Source organism: Pteropus medius, unplaced genomic scaffold, assembly GCF_902729225.1.
Source record: "Pteropus medius unplaced genomic scaffold, Ma_sr-lr_union100, whole genome shotgun sequence".
In the NCBI taxonomy this organism is placed as follows: domain Eukaryota; kingdom Metazoa; phylum Chordata; class Mammalia; order Chiroptera; family Pteropodidae; genus Pteropus; species Pteropus medius.
Window position 1 is genome coordinate 3,413,725 of NW_024351073.1, and position 22,690 is coordinate 3,436,414.

General features: G+C 42.3%; 1 protein-coding gene across 1 annotated transcript; it reads left to right on the top strand.

The window, feature by feature from the left end:
- The first annotated feature begins 900 nt into the window (after positions 1-900).
- LOC120586122 (60S acidic ribosomal protein P1-like) lies at positions 901-1,260 on the top strand. The gene is made up of 2 exons (XM_039842539.1): positions 901-969; positions 1,048-1,260. Exons 1-2 carry the CDS (start codon positions 901-903, stop codon positions 1,243-1,245), a joined length of 267 nt encoding a protein of 88 aa, XP_039698473.1. The 3' UTR covers positions 1,246-1,260.
- Positions 1,261-22,690: the final 21,430 nt, after the last annotated feature.

The window sequence follows — 22,690 nt, forward strand, 5'->3', positions numbered from 1 at the left end:
TTGTGTTCTGAAAGCTGTGCTGAGCCACCTGAACCCCCACACTACAGCATTTCAGTCCATTCATTGACACTGGTATTTCAATAAAAGCAAAAAAAAACAAGCATTCAGACAAAGCATCTTCCTTTTTTTAAAGACTTCTATATTATTTAACTACAATGTCACTTTCAACTTTCATCCTCTGTTTTCAGATTATTTTTAATATTTCCCTATTACTCACATTACAAGAAAAGGTCTAAATTCCTCTGCTTGAAAGTCAAGGTCCTTCGTAATCTATTTCCAACCTAACTGTCCACCTTTACCTCCTTCTCCCCACCCCAACACAGAGCAAATTACCTTTCATAGCTAGTAAGTCTACTCACTAACCCAAACTTTCTAAAGATACCTTTTCTCCTTCCACATACCTTTTTTCTTTAATAAAAAGCATTTATTCAATAAGTATTTACTGACTCGTTATTTTTTTCCTACTGAGGATAACAGTGGTTAGTCTTCAATTGAAACAAAAGCATATTTAAATAACCATAGATATATAAAATTGTCTTTTCTACTAATACAAGGCTGATCATGTCATCAATAAGCACGGTGATAGACTGATTACACTATGGCTCCAATCCTTCACCCCTCTCTGGATCCTCAGCCTTTGCGATGTGACTTGGCAGCTCTATCTGTTAAAAGATGGCACGGATTTCCCCACTCCTTCTTTCTCAGTTTATCACTTGCTGTGACCAATGGGCAGACTTGGCATAAGCCAAGGCTTAAAAGTAAACACTCGAGCCTTTCCTCAGCTGCTAGTAAGGTTCTCGGTCTTTCTGAGGAAGCTAAGGCCGCACTGGGGTGAGGCCCTCATTTCATCCAGCAACTAGTGCCGTGCCCGGCAGCACTCAGCCAGCACTCGCCTGCACCATGACCTCCATCTCAGAGCTCACCTGCATCTACTCAGCCCCCATCCTGCACAATGGTGAGGCGACAGTCGCAAAGGATAAAATCAATGCCTTCATTAAAGCAGCCAGTGTAAATGTTAAACCTTTCTGGCCAGGTTTGTTTGCAAAGGCTCTGGCCAGTGTCATCATGGGGAGCCTCATCTGCAATGTAGGGGCTGGTGGACCTGCTCCAGCAGCTGATGCTGCACCAGCAGGGGGTCCTGCCCCCTCCACTGCTGCTGCCCCAGCTGAGGAGAAGAAAGTGGAAGCAAAGAAAGAAGAATCTGAGGAGTTCGATGACGATATGGGCTTTGGTCTTTTTGACTAAGCCTCTTTTGCTATATGTTCAATAAAAAGCTGAACTCTGCAAAAAAAAAAAAAAAAAAAAAAAAAAAAAAAAAAAAAAAAGAAAAAAGAAAAGAAAAGAAAAGCACTCGCGTGTTCCTGGTTTTATTTTTCTCATCTGTGATTGTTTGGAGTACATAGCCAAGCTAGCCCATTGGAAGATGAGAAACATACAGTCCAATGACCCCCAACTGTCCCAGCCAACAGCCAAAATGTATGTGAGTGAACTCAGCTAATACCAGAAGAACCTCCCGGCAGATTCCACTCTAGATTAGCCAACCCTGCAGACTATCAGTCATATTAGGGAGTCCAAGACCAGAAGAACCGCCCAGACTATCCCAGCCTAAACTGCCATCCTGCAGACTCACAGGCTTAACGAATACCAGTTGTTTTTAGTCATTGAGCTTCAGGGTGGTTTGTTACACATATCACTGTGGTAATAGATAAATGATACAAGTGTCAAAACTAAATACCGTATAGCAATAATTTTAGCGAGGTGAAAACAACTGGGCAAAGGGCAAACTGCAAGACCCGTGAGGGTGGTCTATGTTGAGTGGTTCACCACTGTATCCTCTTTGCACGGCACGGGGACAATCACAGGTACACAATAATACACACTGGATGAAGGAAACGTGGTTGTAACAGATCCTAAACTGTGAGAGTTCTCAGACTGGTCACGAAATCATTAACTTCTAAATTTTTTTAAATTATAACTGACCCACTACTATCGTTTACTTACCTTTTGCCTTTCTAAATCAAAATCCTCACCCAGCACACATAAACCACACAGTAAAAAGGGTTTCTGTAAAGCTTCCCTACACACACCAATGACTCTTTGCCCCAACACATAAAAACATTTCTCTCCAGCTGCCAGGCTGCTTCTGCAAGAGCTCGAACCTCGCCAGTTACAGTAGCTGGTGTAAAAGCTAATCTTAGAAAACACACATCACTTCTCCAACCCTGTAATTAGGACCAGAAATCTGTAACTGAGACTTTCATAAAACTGGCGTTTCAAAGTGCCAGCTTTGCCTTAAGATTTCTGCAGAATGGGCCAGATTGGGGAAAGGCTGCCCGGAACAATCTGGTGGGCAGGAGAGTGCATCCTAGACGGTCAATGGCCAGTGAGAGCAGGTCCACACCAGCGCTCACATCTCTCCTTCTAGTTCATGGCTCAGTACTTCTTCGTCTACCTTCGATCATCATTAGGTGCCAGGACTAACCAACTATCAGCAAATCCATAATAGAAGAACAAATTTCTCCTGACAAGATTAGTAACTGGGGGTTTTTGGATTTCTGTCTTTATTCACATCTCCAGTGGCCAGATGTAAATGAGAAAAGGCCTCTAACTTCTCAGTAGGACGTTTCTATTTCATCAGTTTTATCTTCTGCAAAAGGGACCAGTTTCGACCAACTGTTTCCAGTCCTGATACTTGAATTTGAGTCAGAGAGGGTTAGGATACTTATTTAGACAGTGCGTATTACTGAGCCCTGATTTATTAACATGCTTATTTAGACATAGCCATAACAAAGGCTGGGAAGCTATAGCCTCTCCTTCCCAAAATGCAAACATATACATATGCTTTACCTCTGACTTCAGGCCTTGCTATTTATTTGGACAAAGTATTGATATTGGCAGGTCATCCTTGAATACACTTTAGGAGTCTGTCTCTTTGATAGCGCCAGGAGGGTAAAACCATCATATCCACATGTGTCTTCGATTGCTATAATATTCTTTTCCCACCACTTCCCAATGTGGAGACTTTTCCAATCTGTTTAAAACTGAAGAGCCAGCTTGCTATTTGGGGTTTAACAATGAAATATTTATTGAGCTTTAATTTACCAAGAGCCATTTGAAACCCTAGGGCCTAAGGATTGTTTCATTTTTATAAAAGTGGGCCCAGAAATTGATCAGGTAATGGGAGGAGAGAGAGAGAGAGAGAGAGAGAGAAGGTCACCCGACTTGAAGGACTGGCAGAACAGGGGGCCTGGGTTATAAGCACCTAGAGGACAGGAAGGTAACTTCTGAGTATGTCGTTGCTTTTATGAGCCTAGAATGTGAAAACTGAAGAATATCTCATGTCATTTTCACACACAGAAGTGTAGCCATCTTGACAACTCTGGCTTGAGGGTGCCTTAGACTATGAGCAGGGTGACCAAGGGACCCCTCCAGTCTTATTAACCAGCATCCGACATGCAGAAGGCAGTCAGCAGGGTCAGATGCATCTTACTCTTAAGTATGACCCACCTGACCATGACTCCTCACCCTCTATACTACCCTCCCTCAGCATAGAGCGTGGACTACATTCACCCCACAGGGTCTCCCTGCCTTCCATAGGGGCAATGCCATTTGCAATAATGTTTGCAAATACTGAGATATTGCCATGAAAGCCTCTGAGAAAGCTCTCTGAGGCGTAATATGCTTTTCTACCCACCCCTACCACCACCCCCCGCCCATCACATGACGTATCTCTCCATCCTGTGAAGCACTGGGATGGCTCTGCATGTGAAGGCCCTCAGGGTGAAATTCATGCTGTCCGCAGTGGTCTGGTAAAGGGTGATGTACACCAGTGGTCCCCAATCTTTTTGCACCAGAAACTGGTGCTTCTACAAGAATCTAATGCCTGATGAGGAGGAGCTGAGGCAGTGATGCTAGCGCTGGGGAGCAAGTGCAAATATAGACAAAGCTATGCTCACTCACCTGCTACTCACCACCTGCTGTGCAGCCCAGTTCCTAACAAGCCACAGACTGGTACCGGTCCACAGACTGGTACCGGTCCACAGCCTGGGGGTTTGGGACTTCTGCTGTACACAGTGACCCTCAGAGCCTGGCTCCTGCACACCTCTCTAGCATCCCCTTCCACACCTTCCAGTCATGACAAACAACCACATCAAAACCTCACCCCCAAGATTTCACACAACACTCTGGTGAGTTAATCTTAATTTTGAGATGAACACACTGACACTCAGGGTATATTAAAAACTTGCCCAAGGTCATATAGCTTATAAACAGGAGGGTCACATTTTTACCCTATCTGACTATCAAAACTGATATATTTTCTGCCTCATTACACAGCCTCCCAACGCAGTGATGATACAGGCCACTACTCACACCTCAGGACCTTGTTAGGTGACCAGCAGTTTCCTCCACACGAAGGACTACCTGGGCCCAGCCAAAGGAACGTGATATCTAGGCAGCCTTTTCCTTCTCATTTCCCATTCTTTCTGTGACTTTCAGGATCAATGACCTTGCAATGAAAGTTGTCATTTCTATGGCTGCATTCCCTCAAGATTTGCATGTACAGTGGAAGGGCTTTAGGTCAGACAATTGGAAGAACTTACCCAAACATAAGGATTGGGTTAGACCGTTGGATTCAATTTCCCAAAATAGAAAGAAAGGAACAGAATTATTGAGTTATCTTTCCTTGGAATCTTACACAATACAGTCTACAAATCCGGTAGCTAACTCATGCTGTTCACAGATTTTTTAAAGACTTGTATCTCCTTCACCAGTCCTGTTATATCACTCACCCTTTCAGCCCCACAAGCCCCAAGTGCCCAGAATGCAGGACAGGAAAGGGATACTAGTTGCCACCACCTCTCAGAGGGAGCCAAACCCTATACTCAGCTCTGAACCCATGATTCCCAAAATTTAGTGGGCATCAGAGTTACCAAGAGGGCTTATTAAAACCCGGATTGCTGGCCCCAGCCCGGGAGTTTCTGATTCAGCAGGTCTGGGTGGGACCTAAGAATCTGCATTTGTAATAGCTTACCAGGTGTCACTGCTGGTGGTCATGGATCACACTCTGGGAACCACCGCTCTAAACTTTCTTGGCCTCTGTCTCCTCCACACGCTAGGCTTGAGAAGGGATCTGGGCTGCCTCCCACCGCTGTGCAGGGCCCCGGGGCCTATAGGATGGCCAACTGTAACTTTTTCAGCTTTTCTTAGAAGATTCTCTCAACATCTTCTGAGACAATGATCTTTCACAAAAGAGGTGCTAGCCCTCTCTCCCCGCCACAGCTGAGATTAGGTCTTGTCTTTTCTCCGAAAAGACACTAATCTTGAGTGCTTGCCGAGGATGTGAGCTGCCTGTTTACCAAGCTGCCACCAGCTTGGCACCAAGGTCTGTTTAACCTCTGCTCAGCTGCTGTCTTCTGAGGATTTTCTTGTCCCGCCCTTGGCCAGGCTCGTGTTTTTCAAGTTCGGTCCTGAGAGGTCTCTTATTTTTTACCAGATGGAGGGATCTGGGTTTCTTTCTGCACAGACCCCTCTGGTTTCCCCACCTCAGCTGTTCTCCATTCCACAGTAGTGGCGGTGTGGGGGACAGGGATGGCCCGAACCATCTGCCCCAGCAGAGAGGAATGTTTTATCACCACAGTGCTTAGAATCGTTGGCACATAAGATAATAAAGAGCAGTTTGTTTTACTACTGTTTCTAAATTGTCTGCAGACAATGCTCGCTCCTCCCCTTACCTCTGTGGCCTACACCTGGGGCAGACGGCTCCCACCTACCCCCACCTTGATACGCCAAGGCTGCACAGGTGGTTATTCTAGAAGACTTTATGTTGAGCAACACTCCTTTAAAAAGCCATTGTCACAAGGTCCCCTGGGAGCAGGAGTCAGGGTCTAGAGGCCTTTCCCCAGTTGTCCTAGGAAACGATGCTGCCTCCCCTACCACCGCCACTACCCCCAAGCCTCAGCACTCTGGAATCACTTATTCATGTCTGCTGGGGTTCCCTTCTCTCCCACCCCACCACCCATCAAAACCTGCCGGACCTCCTGCCTGAGTACTAAATGATCCACCAAATGCATGTCCCTAAGGCCTTCATGGAAAAGCAGGACTTCTCCCAGACCTTTTTGCACATAAAATAGCAGGACCCCTACATAGAGTGGTGTCCATTTACTAAAGATGCTGTTGCTACTGGTGGCAATAAAGGAATTCAAGCTTCCAGGAAGGGTCCATATGGAAAAAGTAGCCTCTGGCCAGGCCTCTCAAATGACTTTGTGTATGTGAAGTCTACGTGCCCTGACACCAGCTTTCTTTGAATATATAAATGAAGTGGCCTGCGCCTGCACTCCACACTCCCACTCTGTAAGATTACAGTGCCCTCCTCCAGATTCCTAAAGGACTCCTTAGTCTCACCATCTCGCCTTCTGCATTCGTGGTCTTCTCCGTGCATCTGCCTGCACTCTCCTCCCCTCAGACGCTACTCCTTCCCCCAGTTCGTGCCCAAAATGAACGGAGAATCACTGTCATGCATAACCACATGTTTAGTGAAGTTTGGGAAAGACAGAACAGAAAAACAGCTTAAAACTGAGAATTACCCATCAGTGGTCTTAAAGCTGCGATTCTATCCCTACTACTCTCACGCTCTCTGGCTGGACCCTTCCTTGCTCATCTTTTCCCAGTTGTCCAGGCTCCAAACGCCTGTTTCTCCCTCTCCCGCTAAACTGCCAAGGAAAACTGAAAATTTTGGTTACTTTATCGTACAGACATGTTTAAATCTGAACTAGGCCCTTTCCAGGGGCTTCGGGACCTCTTTTACTCATCTGTTTAATCAGACTTCCTTAAGAGAAAACCGCCTTCCCCTGGCATGAAGTCCACTGCTCCCAGAGCACAGCGAAGCTGCAACAGTCATTTTCGTTTTGAAATAGCGATTTTCCCTTCCCCGTTACAGAGGCGATTTCCTCTTCCGCATACGAGCCTCGCTTTGATTCCTAAACCAGAAGAAACTCTTCTTTGTGCCAATTTACTTTTCTCAATTGCATATTTTACATAATATTGTAAGACCATTTTGTAAGTTCTTAAAAAGCAAAAAACATGACCCCATCACTCCTATAACCATTTTCATTTTCAAAGATCCTACTTTAGTCTCTGTCCACCTACACATGTATTGTAAGGCATCTATGTTTTCCTCTTCTGATTTTTGATGTAACACAATACTACACCTTCCCATATCTTCATTGCTATTGCTTTAATAGCCGTGAAACATTCCATTGAGTTTTTGCACCACAGTTTAGCTACACATTCCCCATCACAAAAGCAGAGATCTTTGTCTTGTTTACTGATGTATCCCAAACAGTGGGAAACAGTGCCTAACACATAATAGGATCTCAATAAATAGTTGTTGCATTGAAGGAAGGAAGGAAGGAAGGAAGGAAGGAAGGAAGGAAGGAAGGAAGGAAGGAAGGAAGGAAGGAAGGAAGGAGACATTTAGGTTATTTCTAATTTTTTATTGCTATAGACAGGATGCAGTAAACATCTTTATGCACATAAAATTTTTCTTTGGCTTAATTATTTCCCTGATATAGATTCCCAGGACTAATCCTGGAAATCTAATAAAAACTGCAGCAGCAGCAGTTTTAATAAAAACTATTTTTAGTAAACAGTTAAAAACAGCAGCAACAGCAATAATTATATTAGCTAACATTTACTGAGCAGTTACTATGCGCCAAGCTCTGTGCTATGCACTTTACACCCAAACTATCACTGACTCCTCACAACATCCCTATAAGAAGAATACTAATTATCCTCATTTTATAGATGAAAATGTGACGAATTGTCATTTGCCCAAGGTCACACAGTTGTACAGGGCAGAGATGGGATTTAAATTCCAGATTCTGAGATCTGAACTCATAATGCCTTATTGGATCAAATGGTGTGGACCAGCTTATGACTGTCTGTATATACCACTATGTTGCTTTCACAAAGGGCTATAACCATTTAGAGACACAGATGAAAGGTTACTGTAAACTTATCTTAATGTATGTCACTTGTAAGGTGCATATACTTGTGTTTTGTTTTTTATTCATTCTGACCATTTTTACTTTTCAATTGTAATATTTGGTTCATTAATATTTAACGTAATAATTAATTCATTTGGATTTAAATATCCCACCTTACTATATGTCCAAACTGTTATATTCTTTTTCTCTTTTTTCTTGCCTTTATTTAGATAGATTTTGTCTTTTTTTAATTCCATCTTCCTTTTCTACTAACTGGATAGGTAAATATCCTTTTATTTTTTTAGAGGTTACCAGAAAAGGGCTTTTCTTATAAAATCTACTGGTACTCAATAACTACAACTATAGGCACATGTTTGCTAGATACTCATAAGTCAACCTAAAATGAACTGTCTCCTAGAGCCCTCTTCTCCCCACATGGCACTGTGGGTCATCGACTTGGGTCCCCAAGAGCATGACGGTAGAATTCCCTATGTACAAGCAATGCTGAGTTCTGGCTCTAAAATATTAAGCAGCTCCTGTTGTCCTCAAAGGCATTCAATACAGTACAAACAAGCAGATGAATCACTGAATTTGATACCCAAATTCAGATGGCCATCAGTATAGGACACAACCTGAGAACAGGCTGATTGCAAAGATGACCTCAAACCCAGCTGCTATCATAGAAAAAGCCCAGCCTGCCTCATGCTGTCCTCACAAACCCCACAAAGACTCTCTTTCTGGGAACTAGAGCCATCCTTCCACAATCTGGTCCAAAATCTTGTTCATCCTTGAAGAGGCTACCTACTGTCAAACATGATGTGGTAACCTTTAATTACTCATTGGAATGGAAGGCATCCAAATGTCCCTTATTCTTGGCTTTGGACAATGGTTTTACATTTACATTTGAGATGTTCTTAAAACTTTAAGAATAAAATAAAACCGTGTTGCAAAGGTCTGGAGTAAAAGAGGCTTGAAAATAGCCTAAGACCTTCCTTTTCCTCCTCCCTCCCTCCCTTTATCTTGCAGCTAATATATTCAGAGCTCGGGGTGGGGTGCCAATTGTTTAAGATCCCAGGGTATCCAGGCATGTGTTTCAGCAGTAAATTACTCTAGGAATTCCTAGAAATGACCTCCCTGAAACCTTATTTGTGACCATAGACACAAATAATGTAAATGGAAAACATCTTTGGTCAGGGAATTAAGCTGTTTCTGTTCCTTAAGAGTATGATTTTGAGTCTGTTAGCAAAGCTTTTTCTGTCTCGTCTGGAACCAGAAAGGTCAGTTTAAGGTTAAGCCCAAGTGAATGGTCCATCATGAAATAAACACAGCACAGCCCGGGGCTATGTGCAATGTTATTCTTTCACCTTCTTCCTTGAATTTCAGAGGTTGCGCAAATGGAATACAGAAATGGACAAAATAATGTAACAGTACAAAATAATGCCAGTAGAAAAATCTGTTTACTGGAGGATTTAAAGAAGAAATAAAACGTCTTTAACTATGGATGTGCCCATCTCTGCTCCCCGTTCCCTAACAATCCCCTCTTGCCTCAAAAAGAAAAACTTACAGTTTCTCTTATCTTTTCTTTCCAAAAGATTTTTTTGCCCCCAACCTTTCTTTCTCTCCTTCTCTCCTACATACACACAGAGAAAGAACCACAGCATGTTAAAACTGGATGAGGGACCTGAAAAACCAACAAACCCAGTGCTTTTCAACATTTTTTCAAACGAGAGGATTTGGTTATTGAACAAAATTTTTTCGTCAGCCGTTTTAGCTATAGCTGCAATAATGCTGTGTAACAAACTACCCCAAAATAGAATGTCTTTTAAAAAAATGGAATGGTATTTATTCTCATGCTCGCTGATCTGCAGGTGACAATAAGCTGGTCTGGGAGAGACACAACTGGGAGGTTCTGCTTCAGGATACGAGTTGGGTTTAGGTCTGCCCCACAGATCTCTCCTTCTCCTTGGACCAGTGGCTACCTGTGGGCACATTCTCATAGTAAATGGAAGAAGCAAGCCAAACCATGCAAGTACACTTAAAGCCTCTATTCACATCACATCCTCTCACCTTCCAAAGTAAGTCATATGGCCACGCCCAGTGTTAGTAGGACAGGGGAGTGATATCTGCTCCAAGAGGGAGAGGGAAGAGAGTGCTTATTTGCTGACCAATAATCTAATCTATCACAGAAACCAAATATATAAAATAGACATACATGGCTCTTTGCTAGTTGAATGAGAGATGAGGGTAGCCTAGACCCATACTCTCCATCCCCCCAAATTCCCAATTAGTCCTCTGTTGACCTCCAGGGTTTCAAAGAACACAGCATGAAATGCAAGACAACCTTCTCATGTTACAGATAAGAAAACTGAGGTGCAAATAATTATAGTAACTTGGTCACAATCTGAGAAGTATCAGACATGAGGCCACAAGTGAGAAAAGTTTTCAAATCTCATGACAACTGGTCATTTTCCAGCATCCAGTCATAGTTACGGAGATGACAACAGTTACATAGTTTATAATTTATGTAAATTGCTTGCAGCTGGAGAAAATGTTCACAAACCAGGTCGCATAGTAAATAAAGAAAAAGGGGGAGTGGAGAATACACTTCTGACTACCAAATCTCTAACTACTCATTTCATAGTACCAAACTCAGAACCAACTACATTCATTCCTGGCACCCATCCATGACCCGATGTAAGCTAGAGCAGTGACAGACAAAACGGGAGAGAACATCACTGAGCTAAATTAAAACGCATCTTTGATGAAGAAAATTTTCAACTGAAAGAATAAAAATAAGATTGTAATTCTATTTGTTGGTAAATGAAAGCTGCAAAAGCCAGAGGATTAGAAAGAGGGTAGAAGCTTTCCCAAGACAGGCACTCCTGAGCACTAGAAGCACTAGAGGGAGCGCTCATGGTCTAAGGATGCTGACCACCAAGGAATCCATAGGTCCAGCTAGAGGATTTAGCAGAGATAGATGAAAGAAACAGAGTCGAGTCAATACCAAGAAGAAGAGCCATTTAAGGAGACCCGAGGGTAAAGCTGGAGACACAACAGAGTCCCAAAGAGAGCCAGGTGTGTTCAACGTTACCTGGACTACAGTTGTAAAGTCAAGGATTGGTATAAGGGGTGGGCTGCCTTAGTGGTTAGGGGGTGAAAAAGGTGCCAAAATATCCCAGCATCCGGCATTGAGATGAAATGGGTAGTCTATTCCTTGATCTGAGAGTACAAAGGGCTCCCTAGCCAGGCTTTGGCATGTCCCCCATCTCAGCTCTAATTATCCTTGTCTCTCCAAGCTTGCAATGGTAGGTGAGTATGGTGCACAGGACACTCTGGGTACTAAAGCTTTTAATACATCTAATCTATGTGATGTCCCTACTGTGGTGATCTTACGTCGTGTCACAAGAACTAAGCAGGAACTACATTTTCCAAAGTTCCTTCCCTGTATGGTTCTGGATTAAAGCTATAAATAAGAGAAATCTACATGATATTTGGAAGGTGGAGTGAAGCAGTGGCCATTAAGCTTAGGAGGTCAAATTAGGACACCAGGTACAGTGGCAGGTCATGCATATTGTCTCAGACCTGGTGGTATGTGACAGTAGCTGGGCTCACAGCATCTCCAGTTCTCACTGGGTCTCCTCCAGCTTCTCTGAGTCCTGAACCAGATACATGTGCAGCTCTGTGATAATAGGCACCCACTTTCCCTACAAGTCACCTATGTTATCAGGTTGGAGGCAGTAAGAGTCAGACGCAGTTTACAGTTTGTACTTGCTCTTCCCCATTTCACGTCCAACTTTCCATCCCGTGTGCAGGCCCTGCTGATCTACAGAAACTTCAGGCCCAACACCAGACACAGAGGCAACAGCCTTGCCTGGACTTTCCCACTAGTTTCCGTATTGGGTAAGTGTAATCTCTATAACGAATCTCTTACCCCTGTCACTCAGAATAGCTCTGCTTTCCTGATCAAATGTGAATCAGTACAATCAGCTATTCCTATGGCCTCAGCAAACGCGAACAATGATCGTTCCGTCTTCGCTTCCCATGTGGTTCCAATGAACAGAACGTTGTCATTTCCTCCAAGCTTCTGCTTTCTCAACTGAACGTTTATCGCCACCATCGCCATCACCACCGCCTTTGCCACCATCACACCATCACCACCATTACCACCACCACCATCGCCATCACCACTACCATCTCTATCACCACTACTACCACCACCACCACGGTCATTACCAAACCACCATCATCATTACCAAAACCGCCACGACCACTATCACCGCCATCACTCCCACAACCACTGTCACCACTAAAACCATCACCATTGCCATCAACCTGCCACCACGACCGTCACGACCACCACAACCACCACCCCTACTATATCTCCCTTAATTTTCACAGCAATAGAATCATCTAGTTAAGATTATTCCTATTTTACAATAAAGAACTGAGGCCCAGAGAGATTAAATAAACTCAAGTCCAACTCCAAATTCCCTCTTTCTTTACTATACTATGCAGCCTCTGAGACTACCTTTGACAGAGCAAAAGAGGGCAGTGATCAATGTGCAAAAAGGACAGATAGAAGTATAACTGTGCTAGTCAAGAGAGGAGGGGTAAAGAAACAGCGGCTAGAAGGCATTAGACAGGCAAAGAAGGGATGGATTCAGACAAGTCCCTCAGAGCAAAGCTGGGGACAGGGAGTACCAGAACCTGGGGCAGCTCTGACCCAAAGCCTGCCTGGGGTTCAGAGAAATGGCTTTGCTTCTGCAAATGTCAAAGTCAGAGCCCCAGAGTAAAGCTTGTCCACTGCAGGAGAGAGAGAAATCAGGTTCTATCTGGCTCGTGAAGGCAGAGCCAATGAGTTCGAAGGAGCGAGGGTCAAAAATGGCCATGGAAGGCACCTGAAATGCCCATAGAATGCCTTAGCTAAAGTGGTTCTCAGCCCTGGCTGAACACTAGGAGCATTCGGAGAGTTTTAAAACTTACTAAAGCCCAAGCTCCATCCTCGAAACTTCTATTTGCTCTTTAATGCCCTCCCTCCTCCCCCGCCTCCCCTGCCCCCCGCTGCCCGTCCACGCCAGTTCATCTTAATGTACAAGAAGGATTGAGAAGCAATGCATTAAACCACACAACTCTGGGCTTTAGATTTTCTTCCATTCGAGCCCCCACAATTCCCTCACACTCTAGTGTGATTTCACTGGGCTCTTGTAAGCGACTCTGGGTGCTAGATGGTGGTAAAGTAGATGAGAGACAAGGATCCTTCCCAGGATAGAAAAAAAGATGAGCTTAATTAGAGACTGAGGAATCCACCTGCTTTTTATTTGAGAGTAGTGAATTAATCTATAAGTCGAAACAGAAATAAAAGGAATGTAAACCGGAGGAGACCCCCACAGTCGGAATAAGAGGCAGCCCTTGACCTCAGCCTCAAGGCGAAGCTCCTTACTTTCTACAATGTTTAAAGGCTTAACAGAACAAGAAAAATTACAAAGATAGAGATTGTTAGCATTTGCCAAATATTTATTATGTGCCAGGCATTGTGCTAAGTTCTTTACATGTAGTAGTAGCTCTTGTAATTCCCAAGGTAACCCTATGTGGTAGATGCCTCATTCTTCCCATTATGCAGATAAAGAAACTAAAGCACAGAGAGGCTAAAGAACTTGCCCAAGTTTGCACAAGTGTCAGCACTGGTGTGTGTGTCCCAGGAATATGCCATCAGAGTCCACACTCCTAACACTGTACCATACAACAGATCAATCCCCATGGGCCCTGGGGCCCATTTCATAGGAGGGGAGACTGAGGTTAAGTAACTTTCTCAAGCTGACGCATCTCACTAGCACAATCTGGATTTAGAAGCTCCACACACAGAATGAATATAGCAGACGGGCTTAGGACCAGTTTGGTCTAGAAGCAGAGAGACGTTTCTAAATGCCCAGCTCTTCCTCAACACCACCCCACCCTTCACACTGAGAGGTGACATAGAAATCACATGCCAGGATCTTTCAAAATAACTGCATTTTAAAAAATCTACCCAAGACCCAAACCAGCATTGACATGTGTGCTTGGTCTGAAAACGATACATAAATAGAAGGAAAGGGTGACTCCAGCTGTGCTCTAGGTTGGGCAAAACATCTCAAATTATTTGTGTCTAACATTTTGCAATTGGCAAGACCCAAACCACATTTTTCCAAGCATTCCCTTCTCCATCCCACCCCACCCCCACTACCCCGCTTTACATTGTAAGCCCATGTGTATTTCCCCAAAAATGTAATCCATATGTCTCTGATCCGTTTACACTTAACTCATCAAATTGTTTGCTAAGAGTTGTTTGCTGTGCAAGAAGCCTAACGAGACTGTCTGTGGGGCCTTCAAAAGGCTCCTTCAGCCTCTTTTCTTAGATTGGGAAGCTACATTTAGTCAAGGGCAAAAATCGAATTGAAAATATTGGTAGTTCTTAGTCTCCACTTGGTAGAACAGCAAGGAGGGTCCCCCCTGAGGTGGTATTTCAAGGTCCTGAAAACTTGTTCTGGGTGAAGCACCAAAGCCAGGGCTGGGTCTAATTTTTGTTTTCAGCCAGTTCACAGTCCCTCTGTTGCCACAGCCCCTAAGGTGGCTCTTGGAATGTAATGGAGAGCCAGCATCATATCTGTGACCTGGGTCATCGGTGATCCTGATGTTATTGACTGCTTTGGTAGAACTAACCCTTGGATGTTTTCTATCTCAGCAGCTAAAGATCTCACAAGTTCTGCTTTTCTATCTTAAAAAACAAACAAACAAACAAACAAAAATGCATATATATAGATAATAAACCAAATATTTCTCAAAACAAACCATTACATCTGATATGGTTGAACTTATCCATGTTTTTTGGCTTCAGCAAAAGGTTCTAGTTTTGTGTTTGGGTTTTTTTTTTTTTTAATTGCTTAAGTTCAGCTAACTTATGTCTTCTGGGAAAACTGATCTATGTAAATGTGATTTAACTGAAGGGGTCTGAGCCATTCACATGTGTTTTACATTTTCTAATCATCCTGGGCTCTGTACATAGTGAGCAGACTGAAAAATGATGGTGGTCTCATTTCAACATCAATTTTTATACATTCTGTTTCCCAAGAATGCCGAATGATGGCTGGAAAGAATTGCACTTCCTATTTCCAGACAATCAGAAGCTGGTATTTATGGTAACCATGGAAGGGTGTAAAGTTGATTGAGTGGGTAGAAGACTCAAAGGAAGACAGAAAATCTTTAAGATGTCTACATTCTCAAAATTGGCCAAAACTTTAGTAAAGATTTATTTTAAATATTCCATTACCCTATTAAATTAAATTTGACATTTAAGAAATGTCTGCTGTATTATTTTTCTATTGTGTAACAAATCACAACTTTAGTGGCTTAAAGCAACATATACTTACTATCTCATAGTTTCTATGGGTCAGGAGTCTGGGCACAGCTAAACTGGATCTCTGTTCAGGTTCTCATAAGATTGCAATTAAGGTGTCAGCAGGGCTACGTTCCCATCCAGAGGCTTGACTGAGGAAGAATCCACTTCCAAGTTCATTCGGTTGTTGGCAGAATTCATATCCTTGTGGATGGCTGAGCTCTCATTTTCTTAAAATGAACTACTCTCAATTCCTAGAGGCCACCCTCGGTTCAGTGCCATATGGGCTCATGTTCTTAAAACATGGCTGCTTACTTCTTCAAAGCCGGAAGGAGAATCTCTTCCTTCGGGAAGGGCCTAGTCCTCATTGAAAGGATTTCACCTGATTAGGACAGGCCCACCCAGTATAATTTCCCTTTTGATTAACTCAGAATTGACCGACTTGAGACCTTAATTACATCTGCAAAACCCCTTTCCTTAGCCATATAATATAACCTATCAGGAGAGTGATATCCATTGTATTCACAGGTCCCATCCACACTTGAGAAGAAATTATATAAGGGTGTATCCAGGGAATAAGAATCTCAGAGGCCATCTTAGAATCTGCACATCGCATCTCCTATCTGTGAGAGTATGGTGATACATAAGTTATGAATTCTACCCTTACAAAAGTCACATCCTAACAAGGACGGTGGGTATGCAACAAATAATTAACTACTTTATGAGATATATTCTATAATAGAAATGTGTTCAGTGTTCAGAAATAGCACAAAGATGGTCACATAGAAACTGGATTTGTAAGATGAGTAGGAGTTCATCAGGCAGGCAAGTTTGGGGAGGGAGAATTAAGTAGGATTGGCTTGAAACACTATGGGATGACTAATAAATTATGAGAAATTTGATTTTGCTAGGAGTTCAGCAAATGTGCTAAGCATTTTTATTTGTTTAATTCTGACTTACTTATCTTCTTAAAAAAAGAAAATTATTTTCTTAAAGCCTGGTTGATGGACCACGTGTCCGTGTGTGTGATATGTTGCATGTGATTCATCAGCTTACAGCAATCATGAGAATAACACGAGGAGAAATGCATGATAAATTAACACTCCGGCTGCTATGGACTGAATGTTTGTGTCCCCTCAAAATCCATATACTGAAGCCCTGATCCACAGTGTGATGGTAATTGGAGGTGAGGCCTCTGAGAGATAATTAGGTCATGAAGGTGGAGCCCTCACAGTGGGATTAGTGCCCTTATAAAAAGAAACATGAGAAAAGTGCTCTCTCTCTACCACGTGAGGTTACAAGAAGGCAGCTGTCTGTAAACCAGGAAGATGGTAGAGTTCTCACCAGAACCCAACGGTGCTGGCACCCTGATCTCAGACTTCCAGCCTCTAGATCTGTGAGAAATAAATGTTTCTTGTTTTTGCCACCCAGCCTACAGTATCTTGTTGTGGAAGCCAGAACTGACTGAGACACTAGCCTCATAAGAAAAAAGGGTTTCTTCGGACGGTGTGGACCTCTTACAAGCAGAAGCTCTCCTTTCAAATAATGTTTCATTCCAGAAAGGTGGAAATGAGTCTGTACCTACAGACATAACAACAGGAAATACCAGGGCAATTCTGTACCCAGGGCACAAAATCCAGCTGCCGAAGTTGGACACAAAGTCGAGTCAATCCCAGTGCCTGAGTGACATACTGAACCAACACACTGAAAGTGCCTACATCCTGGCACTTTCGTAACTGGAAACAAGATTCACTTTTGAAGCTTGAAGCATCTGACTCTTCCACCACAATATATAAACACAGGCCAGAAAGAAAATGTCTCCTAAAAAATACAGTAGACTTTATGTCAACTCCAAAATACCTCTGGAGTCACTAGGAAGATGACAATACTACAAACGAAAACACAACCATCTTGCAGGCGGTTTCGGTCCATGTGCTTCACTTCCACTGCCAAGAATGACTGTGGCATATTTTCTGGTTACTCAGACCTGCTCTGGTTAGTCTGCTCTCTGTGGTCTTCAGGACCATATGGCAGAGAGACAAGCATTGTAGATACGACTTTAGGAGACCTGGGTTCCAGATTCAATTCAATTTGTTCTTAGATTTACTCAGAATTGTTGGAGGACAAGTGAGTTTTCTAGACAACCAAAAACCTTGCCAGCTACAAGATGTTTGTGTTTTATTGTTTAAATACTGGAAATTCTCTTAAGACATGATGTATATTAAGAGCATAGGCCCTGGAGCCAGGATGCCTGGGTTTGAATCCCAGCTCCACCACAAGCTCACTGTGTGATGTTAGGCAAGAGACTTAACTTCTCTGTGTCTCTGGGGATAGTCCTTACCTCATAAAGTAGCGGTGAGGGTTAAATAAGCTAACTTTATAAAACACTTTAAACAGTACCTGGCACATAATAACCATTTCAATAAATATTATTGTTACTACTGTAAAACAGAATGTAAAATATAAAAGATAAATGAGGCTTTTCTTTTCAGAGTCATCATCATAAACACTAAGCAAAATACTGCATATATATATATATACACACTACATACCATATACCATATACTAGTTATATCCACTCCCGCTAACTATATATAAATGCACATTCACGTGCATGTGTAAATATATAAAATCATGCTTTTGTGACCCACCGAAATATATTAAGGAGACTACGTTTACCCTGAATGACCTCAAAAGGTGGTTTTTAATGCTTTACATTTGCCTTTTTTAAACATCCTGGTCTCCCCTCTCATTGGTCTAACTGCTAGCGGTTGTGTCTGGCTGTGTCTATCCTCCCCGCTCTGAGTTCTTCTATTCTTCTGTGACTGGGAAGCTAGATTACAAAGCTTGTTAGAACTATGGCTAGAATAAGAGCATAGAGATCTAAATGAGAGTCTTACAGACTCCTTTATAAACTAAATGTATGGGCTTAAACATTTGAGCAATGTGTCACTTATTTTGATTGATCAGAGAACAATGTTTAGCTTGCTTTCTGGATCTTGAACATATTCCAAGTCTGTGGTTTTCAGCTACCTTCACATGGCCTTCATGCTCTGTAGGCACATCTCAGGGGCCCCACAGTCAGCAGAGGAGGTGGGCAAGAGGGAGTTTTATCTGGTAAGGCTCCAAGCCCTCCACTTCCACTTTGACCAGAGAAGCTCTGATAAATGTTTTATATAAGGGGGTTCTGCATACAGTGCCATTTGAAAAAAGGGTTCTTCTGCTAAATCAATAAAGTTGACAGCTACTGTTCTACAGAGTTGCCAGGTAAATGACACCTGGACATACATTCTTTTCTGTATGTTTGAAATATTGCAAATACGAGAGAGTCACAAGCAAAAACATCACTAGAAATTAAACATAACAAGAATTCATTCATGATGAATGAGATAAGACATCTATAGAAAGTATTTCCAAATAAGTCACAATAACTATGTTTTATAAAAAAAAATTTAATGAGATTAGGCTAACCCCATATCCCACCAGAGAGCCACCAAGTTAAAAGTAAATAAATGTAAAATAAGTTACAGTTTTGAGAACTCTAAAATGTTAATGATGGATACAAAGAGACGGGAATGAGTTGCATAGTTGGGAAAAGGAGATTTGTTAACAGTGATTTGTCAGTGTTTTTCCAGAGCTCACCAAAAGTGATTCCAACAGCTGATTCGAGTTTCTATTCAGAAACACACTCAGAGTGCAGATGGACACATTAGGGTGGTGTCAGTGACTTTTTGGCAACATCAGACTCTCTCTTGTCTTAACTATATCCTCACTACCTGTATCAGGATTGTTTTGGCTGCAAGAAACAGAAAAAAAAAAAAAGAGGGCTTTTAAAAGGTTAAACATGACCAAAGTTTATCTCTCTCTCCCAGTCATGAAACCTGGGGGTAGTTAGTCCAGGGATGGCACAGCACTCTATGGTTTCAGAGACCCAGGCTGCTTCTAACTTTTTGCTCTGCCATGGTGACTTCCATTCTCAAGGACTCTTCTGGTTCAAAATGACTGCTAGAGCTCCAGACATTATGACTGCATTCCAGATGGCAGGAAGGAAGGAGAAGAGGAGAAGGAAATCCCCCTTCCTTTAAAGAGACTTTTTTAAAAAGTTTCACACACCCCCTTCTGTTTATATCATACTGGCCACAACTTAGGCACATGGCCACACGTAGGTGCACAGAAGCCCAGGAAATGTAATCTTTATTCCAGACAGTTCTGTGTCCAGCCAAAAATCAGGCATTCTATTACTATGAAAGAAGAGAAAAGAGATATCGAATGATAACTAAAGTCTCTACCATGCCAACTCATCTCCTGATTTCTAGTTTGACTTCCTAAGTAGACCTACTCAATGGAAATGAAGTGGTACCCTCATTATCTACTCTTCTCCCAACTGTATTTTAAAAAATTAATTTTCAAGTCAATGTAATGCTACAAACATTTGTTAAGTACCTATTGGGATTCACACAATGGAATAGTATTCAGCAATAAAAAGGAAACATTATTAATATATTAAACAACGTTGATAGATCTCAAGATAAGTTTGCTGAGTGACAACAGCCAGACTACCCCCAAAATAGAATACATGTTGTGTGATTCTATTTATATAAAGTTCTAGAAAATGCAAACTAATCAATAGTGACAGAAAGTGGTACTGTGGCTGTCTGGGAACAGTGGGGATACACGGGGAAGGATTGTAAAGGAACACAAAGAAACTTTGGAGGCAATGGATGTGTGTGTTATCTTGATTGTAGTGATGGTTTCATAGGTGTGTACATATAATGAAACTCACCAAATGGAAAACTTTAAAAATGTACAATATTTATACTTCAGTAGGCTGTAAAATGTTAGGCACTGAGGATACAAAATAAGCTATGTCCCCAAGGGTATCACAGTCCAATAAGTTGTTCTAATAAATAAAATAAGCTTGTGAGTATAGATGGGATGAGTGGCTCACCAATACCTGAGCATCCTCAAGAAACAGACTATATCAAGGCACTCAAGCTACAAACTAAGGACCAGATCCTGGCCCATGTGCCCAGCCAAGCCCCCCAAATGCAGCCTGAAACAGGCTGTAAAATGGTTAAGCTGAAATAGGTAGGAGTGTATATTGGCATATTCCTATGGACAGTAATTTGGCAAAGTATACGATGAGCCTTTTAAAGAGTTCATGACAATATATGCATAAAACATTTCCAAAAGATTATACTGTAAAGTATGAACTGCTTTTTTAAAAAAATCAAGATCAGACCAGTTTAAAATCCATATCAATAAAGAATACATTTTTCCATGGCCCATAAGCCTTTCTTTATGGTGTTGTATGGCCTGAATATCACTGAGTAAGGAGTGTTATATAGAGTTGTATCAAATGCTCCTTACAACCCAAAATGTCTCCCCCTCTTACCTATATCCACGCCTTTAGATTAAGATGTTCTGGATGAACTGTCCTCTGGGGAAAGAAAGCAAAACCTCAACTGGCCCACATTGCCCCGAGAGCCCCGAAGGACTAGTGTAAGGTAACCTTGGTGTAAGGAAGTGGACAGGAGCCACAGGCTTGGCCTGCATGATCACGTGGACCTGGTGGGGGTGTGACAAAGGACAATGTGAGATCAATGAGGTAATGACAATAAACTTTGGTTACGGGAAATTTCCTCAGGAGGCAGTACTTCTTATAACAAAACAACAACTAATCTGAAGCAAAATGATGAGCCATTCTATACAAAATCACCACATCTTAATTCTTTTCAAATGTTGTGTTTTTAAAAATCTGTGATTCAAAGCTTTTTTTTTTTCACTTTTATTCAGTCCTCTAATAAAAGCAGACTTGCTTTCCTCATTAAGCCCAATTGATCAGCATTAAAAACGTATTGACTTACCGGTATGTGATTGCCTAATTACACTGGAACTTCCAAAGCCAACAAACTCTGCTGATGCAAATAATCTCTCTTAATATTTCCTTTCTGACTGGGCACCTCCGTTCATTGAAAACACATTTCCAATACAAACTAGCAAGAGCTTTCCTAGCTCTTATCACATTAACCTTGCGGTCTTAACTTTCCTGCTGAAAAGTCAGTTTCTTCTATAAGTCCTTTTCTTAAACATTTTGGGAATGAGAAGGCCCAGAGCAGATGTGAGAGGAAGGAGAGAGGAATCAATGACAATTGTCAACATTTGTTCTATAATGACAAGCAGCTTGACCCTCTTGAAAAGAATATTTGAATAAACTACTCATTCTTGAAGCTGATGGGAATCATTCTATCTGAAACAGAAGTCCCTCATTATAAAGTGGTTTTTGCAAGCAGGTATTTCCAAAGGGGAGTGAGTGGAGGTGAAAGACAGGGAGATGTCAAAATACAGCCATCAAACCTAACATGTAAAGCCTACAAATTCTTAGAGCTTCAAGGTGAGTCAGTCCCAATTCCCCCTATGTCGCAGAGGCATTTCACAGCATTTACCACATCACCTCTTCGATGCTCCCAAGCATGTTACAGTTCTCTCTGTGCCCTTAGACAAATCACTTCTTGCCTCTGAATCTCATTGCTCTTCTTTACAAAGAAAAAGCCGGACGAGGGACAGTCCATCCACGATCTGTCCTGTTGTTGAATCCAGTCCATGGAATTACACTGATTCTCCCCTAGTGGCCATGCTGTATCTTGGTGCCTTAATTCTTTGTAACGTCACTCTTCCCAAGACTCCTCAAGGAAGTGTACTGTGATTTTTTTAAATACCATCTCCAAAATGCCAAGAGAGCACCTCTTCAGGTGCATGTTAAGGATGGTTCATAGAGAACAGCTGGTAAAGGCCTATCATCTGCTAAATGAACCCTCTAAACACCATCCATGCAGAATGGCTCAGAGCTGGGGGGTGACTTTGTAGCTCAGGGTATAACTGGAAATGTCTGGAGACACTTTTGTTACAACTTGGGCGGGGGAAACTGGGGGTCAGAGTATGCTCTTGGCATCTGGTGAGTAGAAGCCAGAGATGCTGCTAAACATCCTACAATACGCAGGTCAGTCACCAACAACAAAGAATCATCCAGCCCAAAGTGTCGATAGTACCACCATTGAGAATCCCTGGCCTAGTCCACAGAATCAGTGGTGGGTGCAGCCAGCTCTCCCCAGCTCCCTAGAGTCAACTGTATGCATCTCTTTCCAGTTCCACATTCACAGGGTCACATGGTAGCTTAAAGGTGGCCATTGTGGGAATATTTACACCATAACATCAGCACATTCTATGAATGAAGGTAATTTTATTTCTGAAAGCCAGTTGATAAACATTTACCAACACCTGAAAAACCTGATTCAAAATTCATAGATGCTTTCAGCAAGAGGCTGGATTTCAGGGA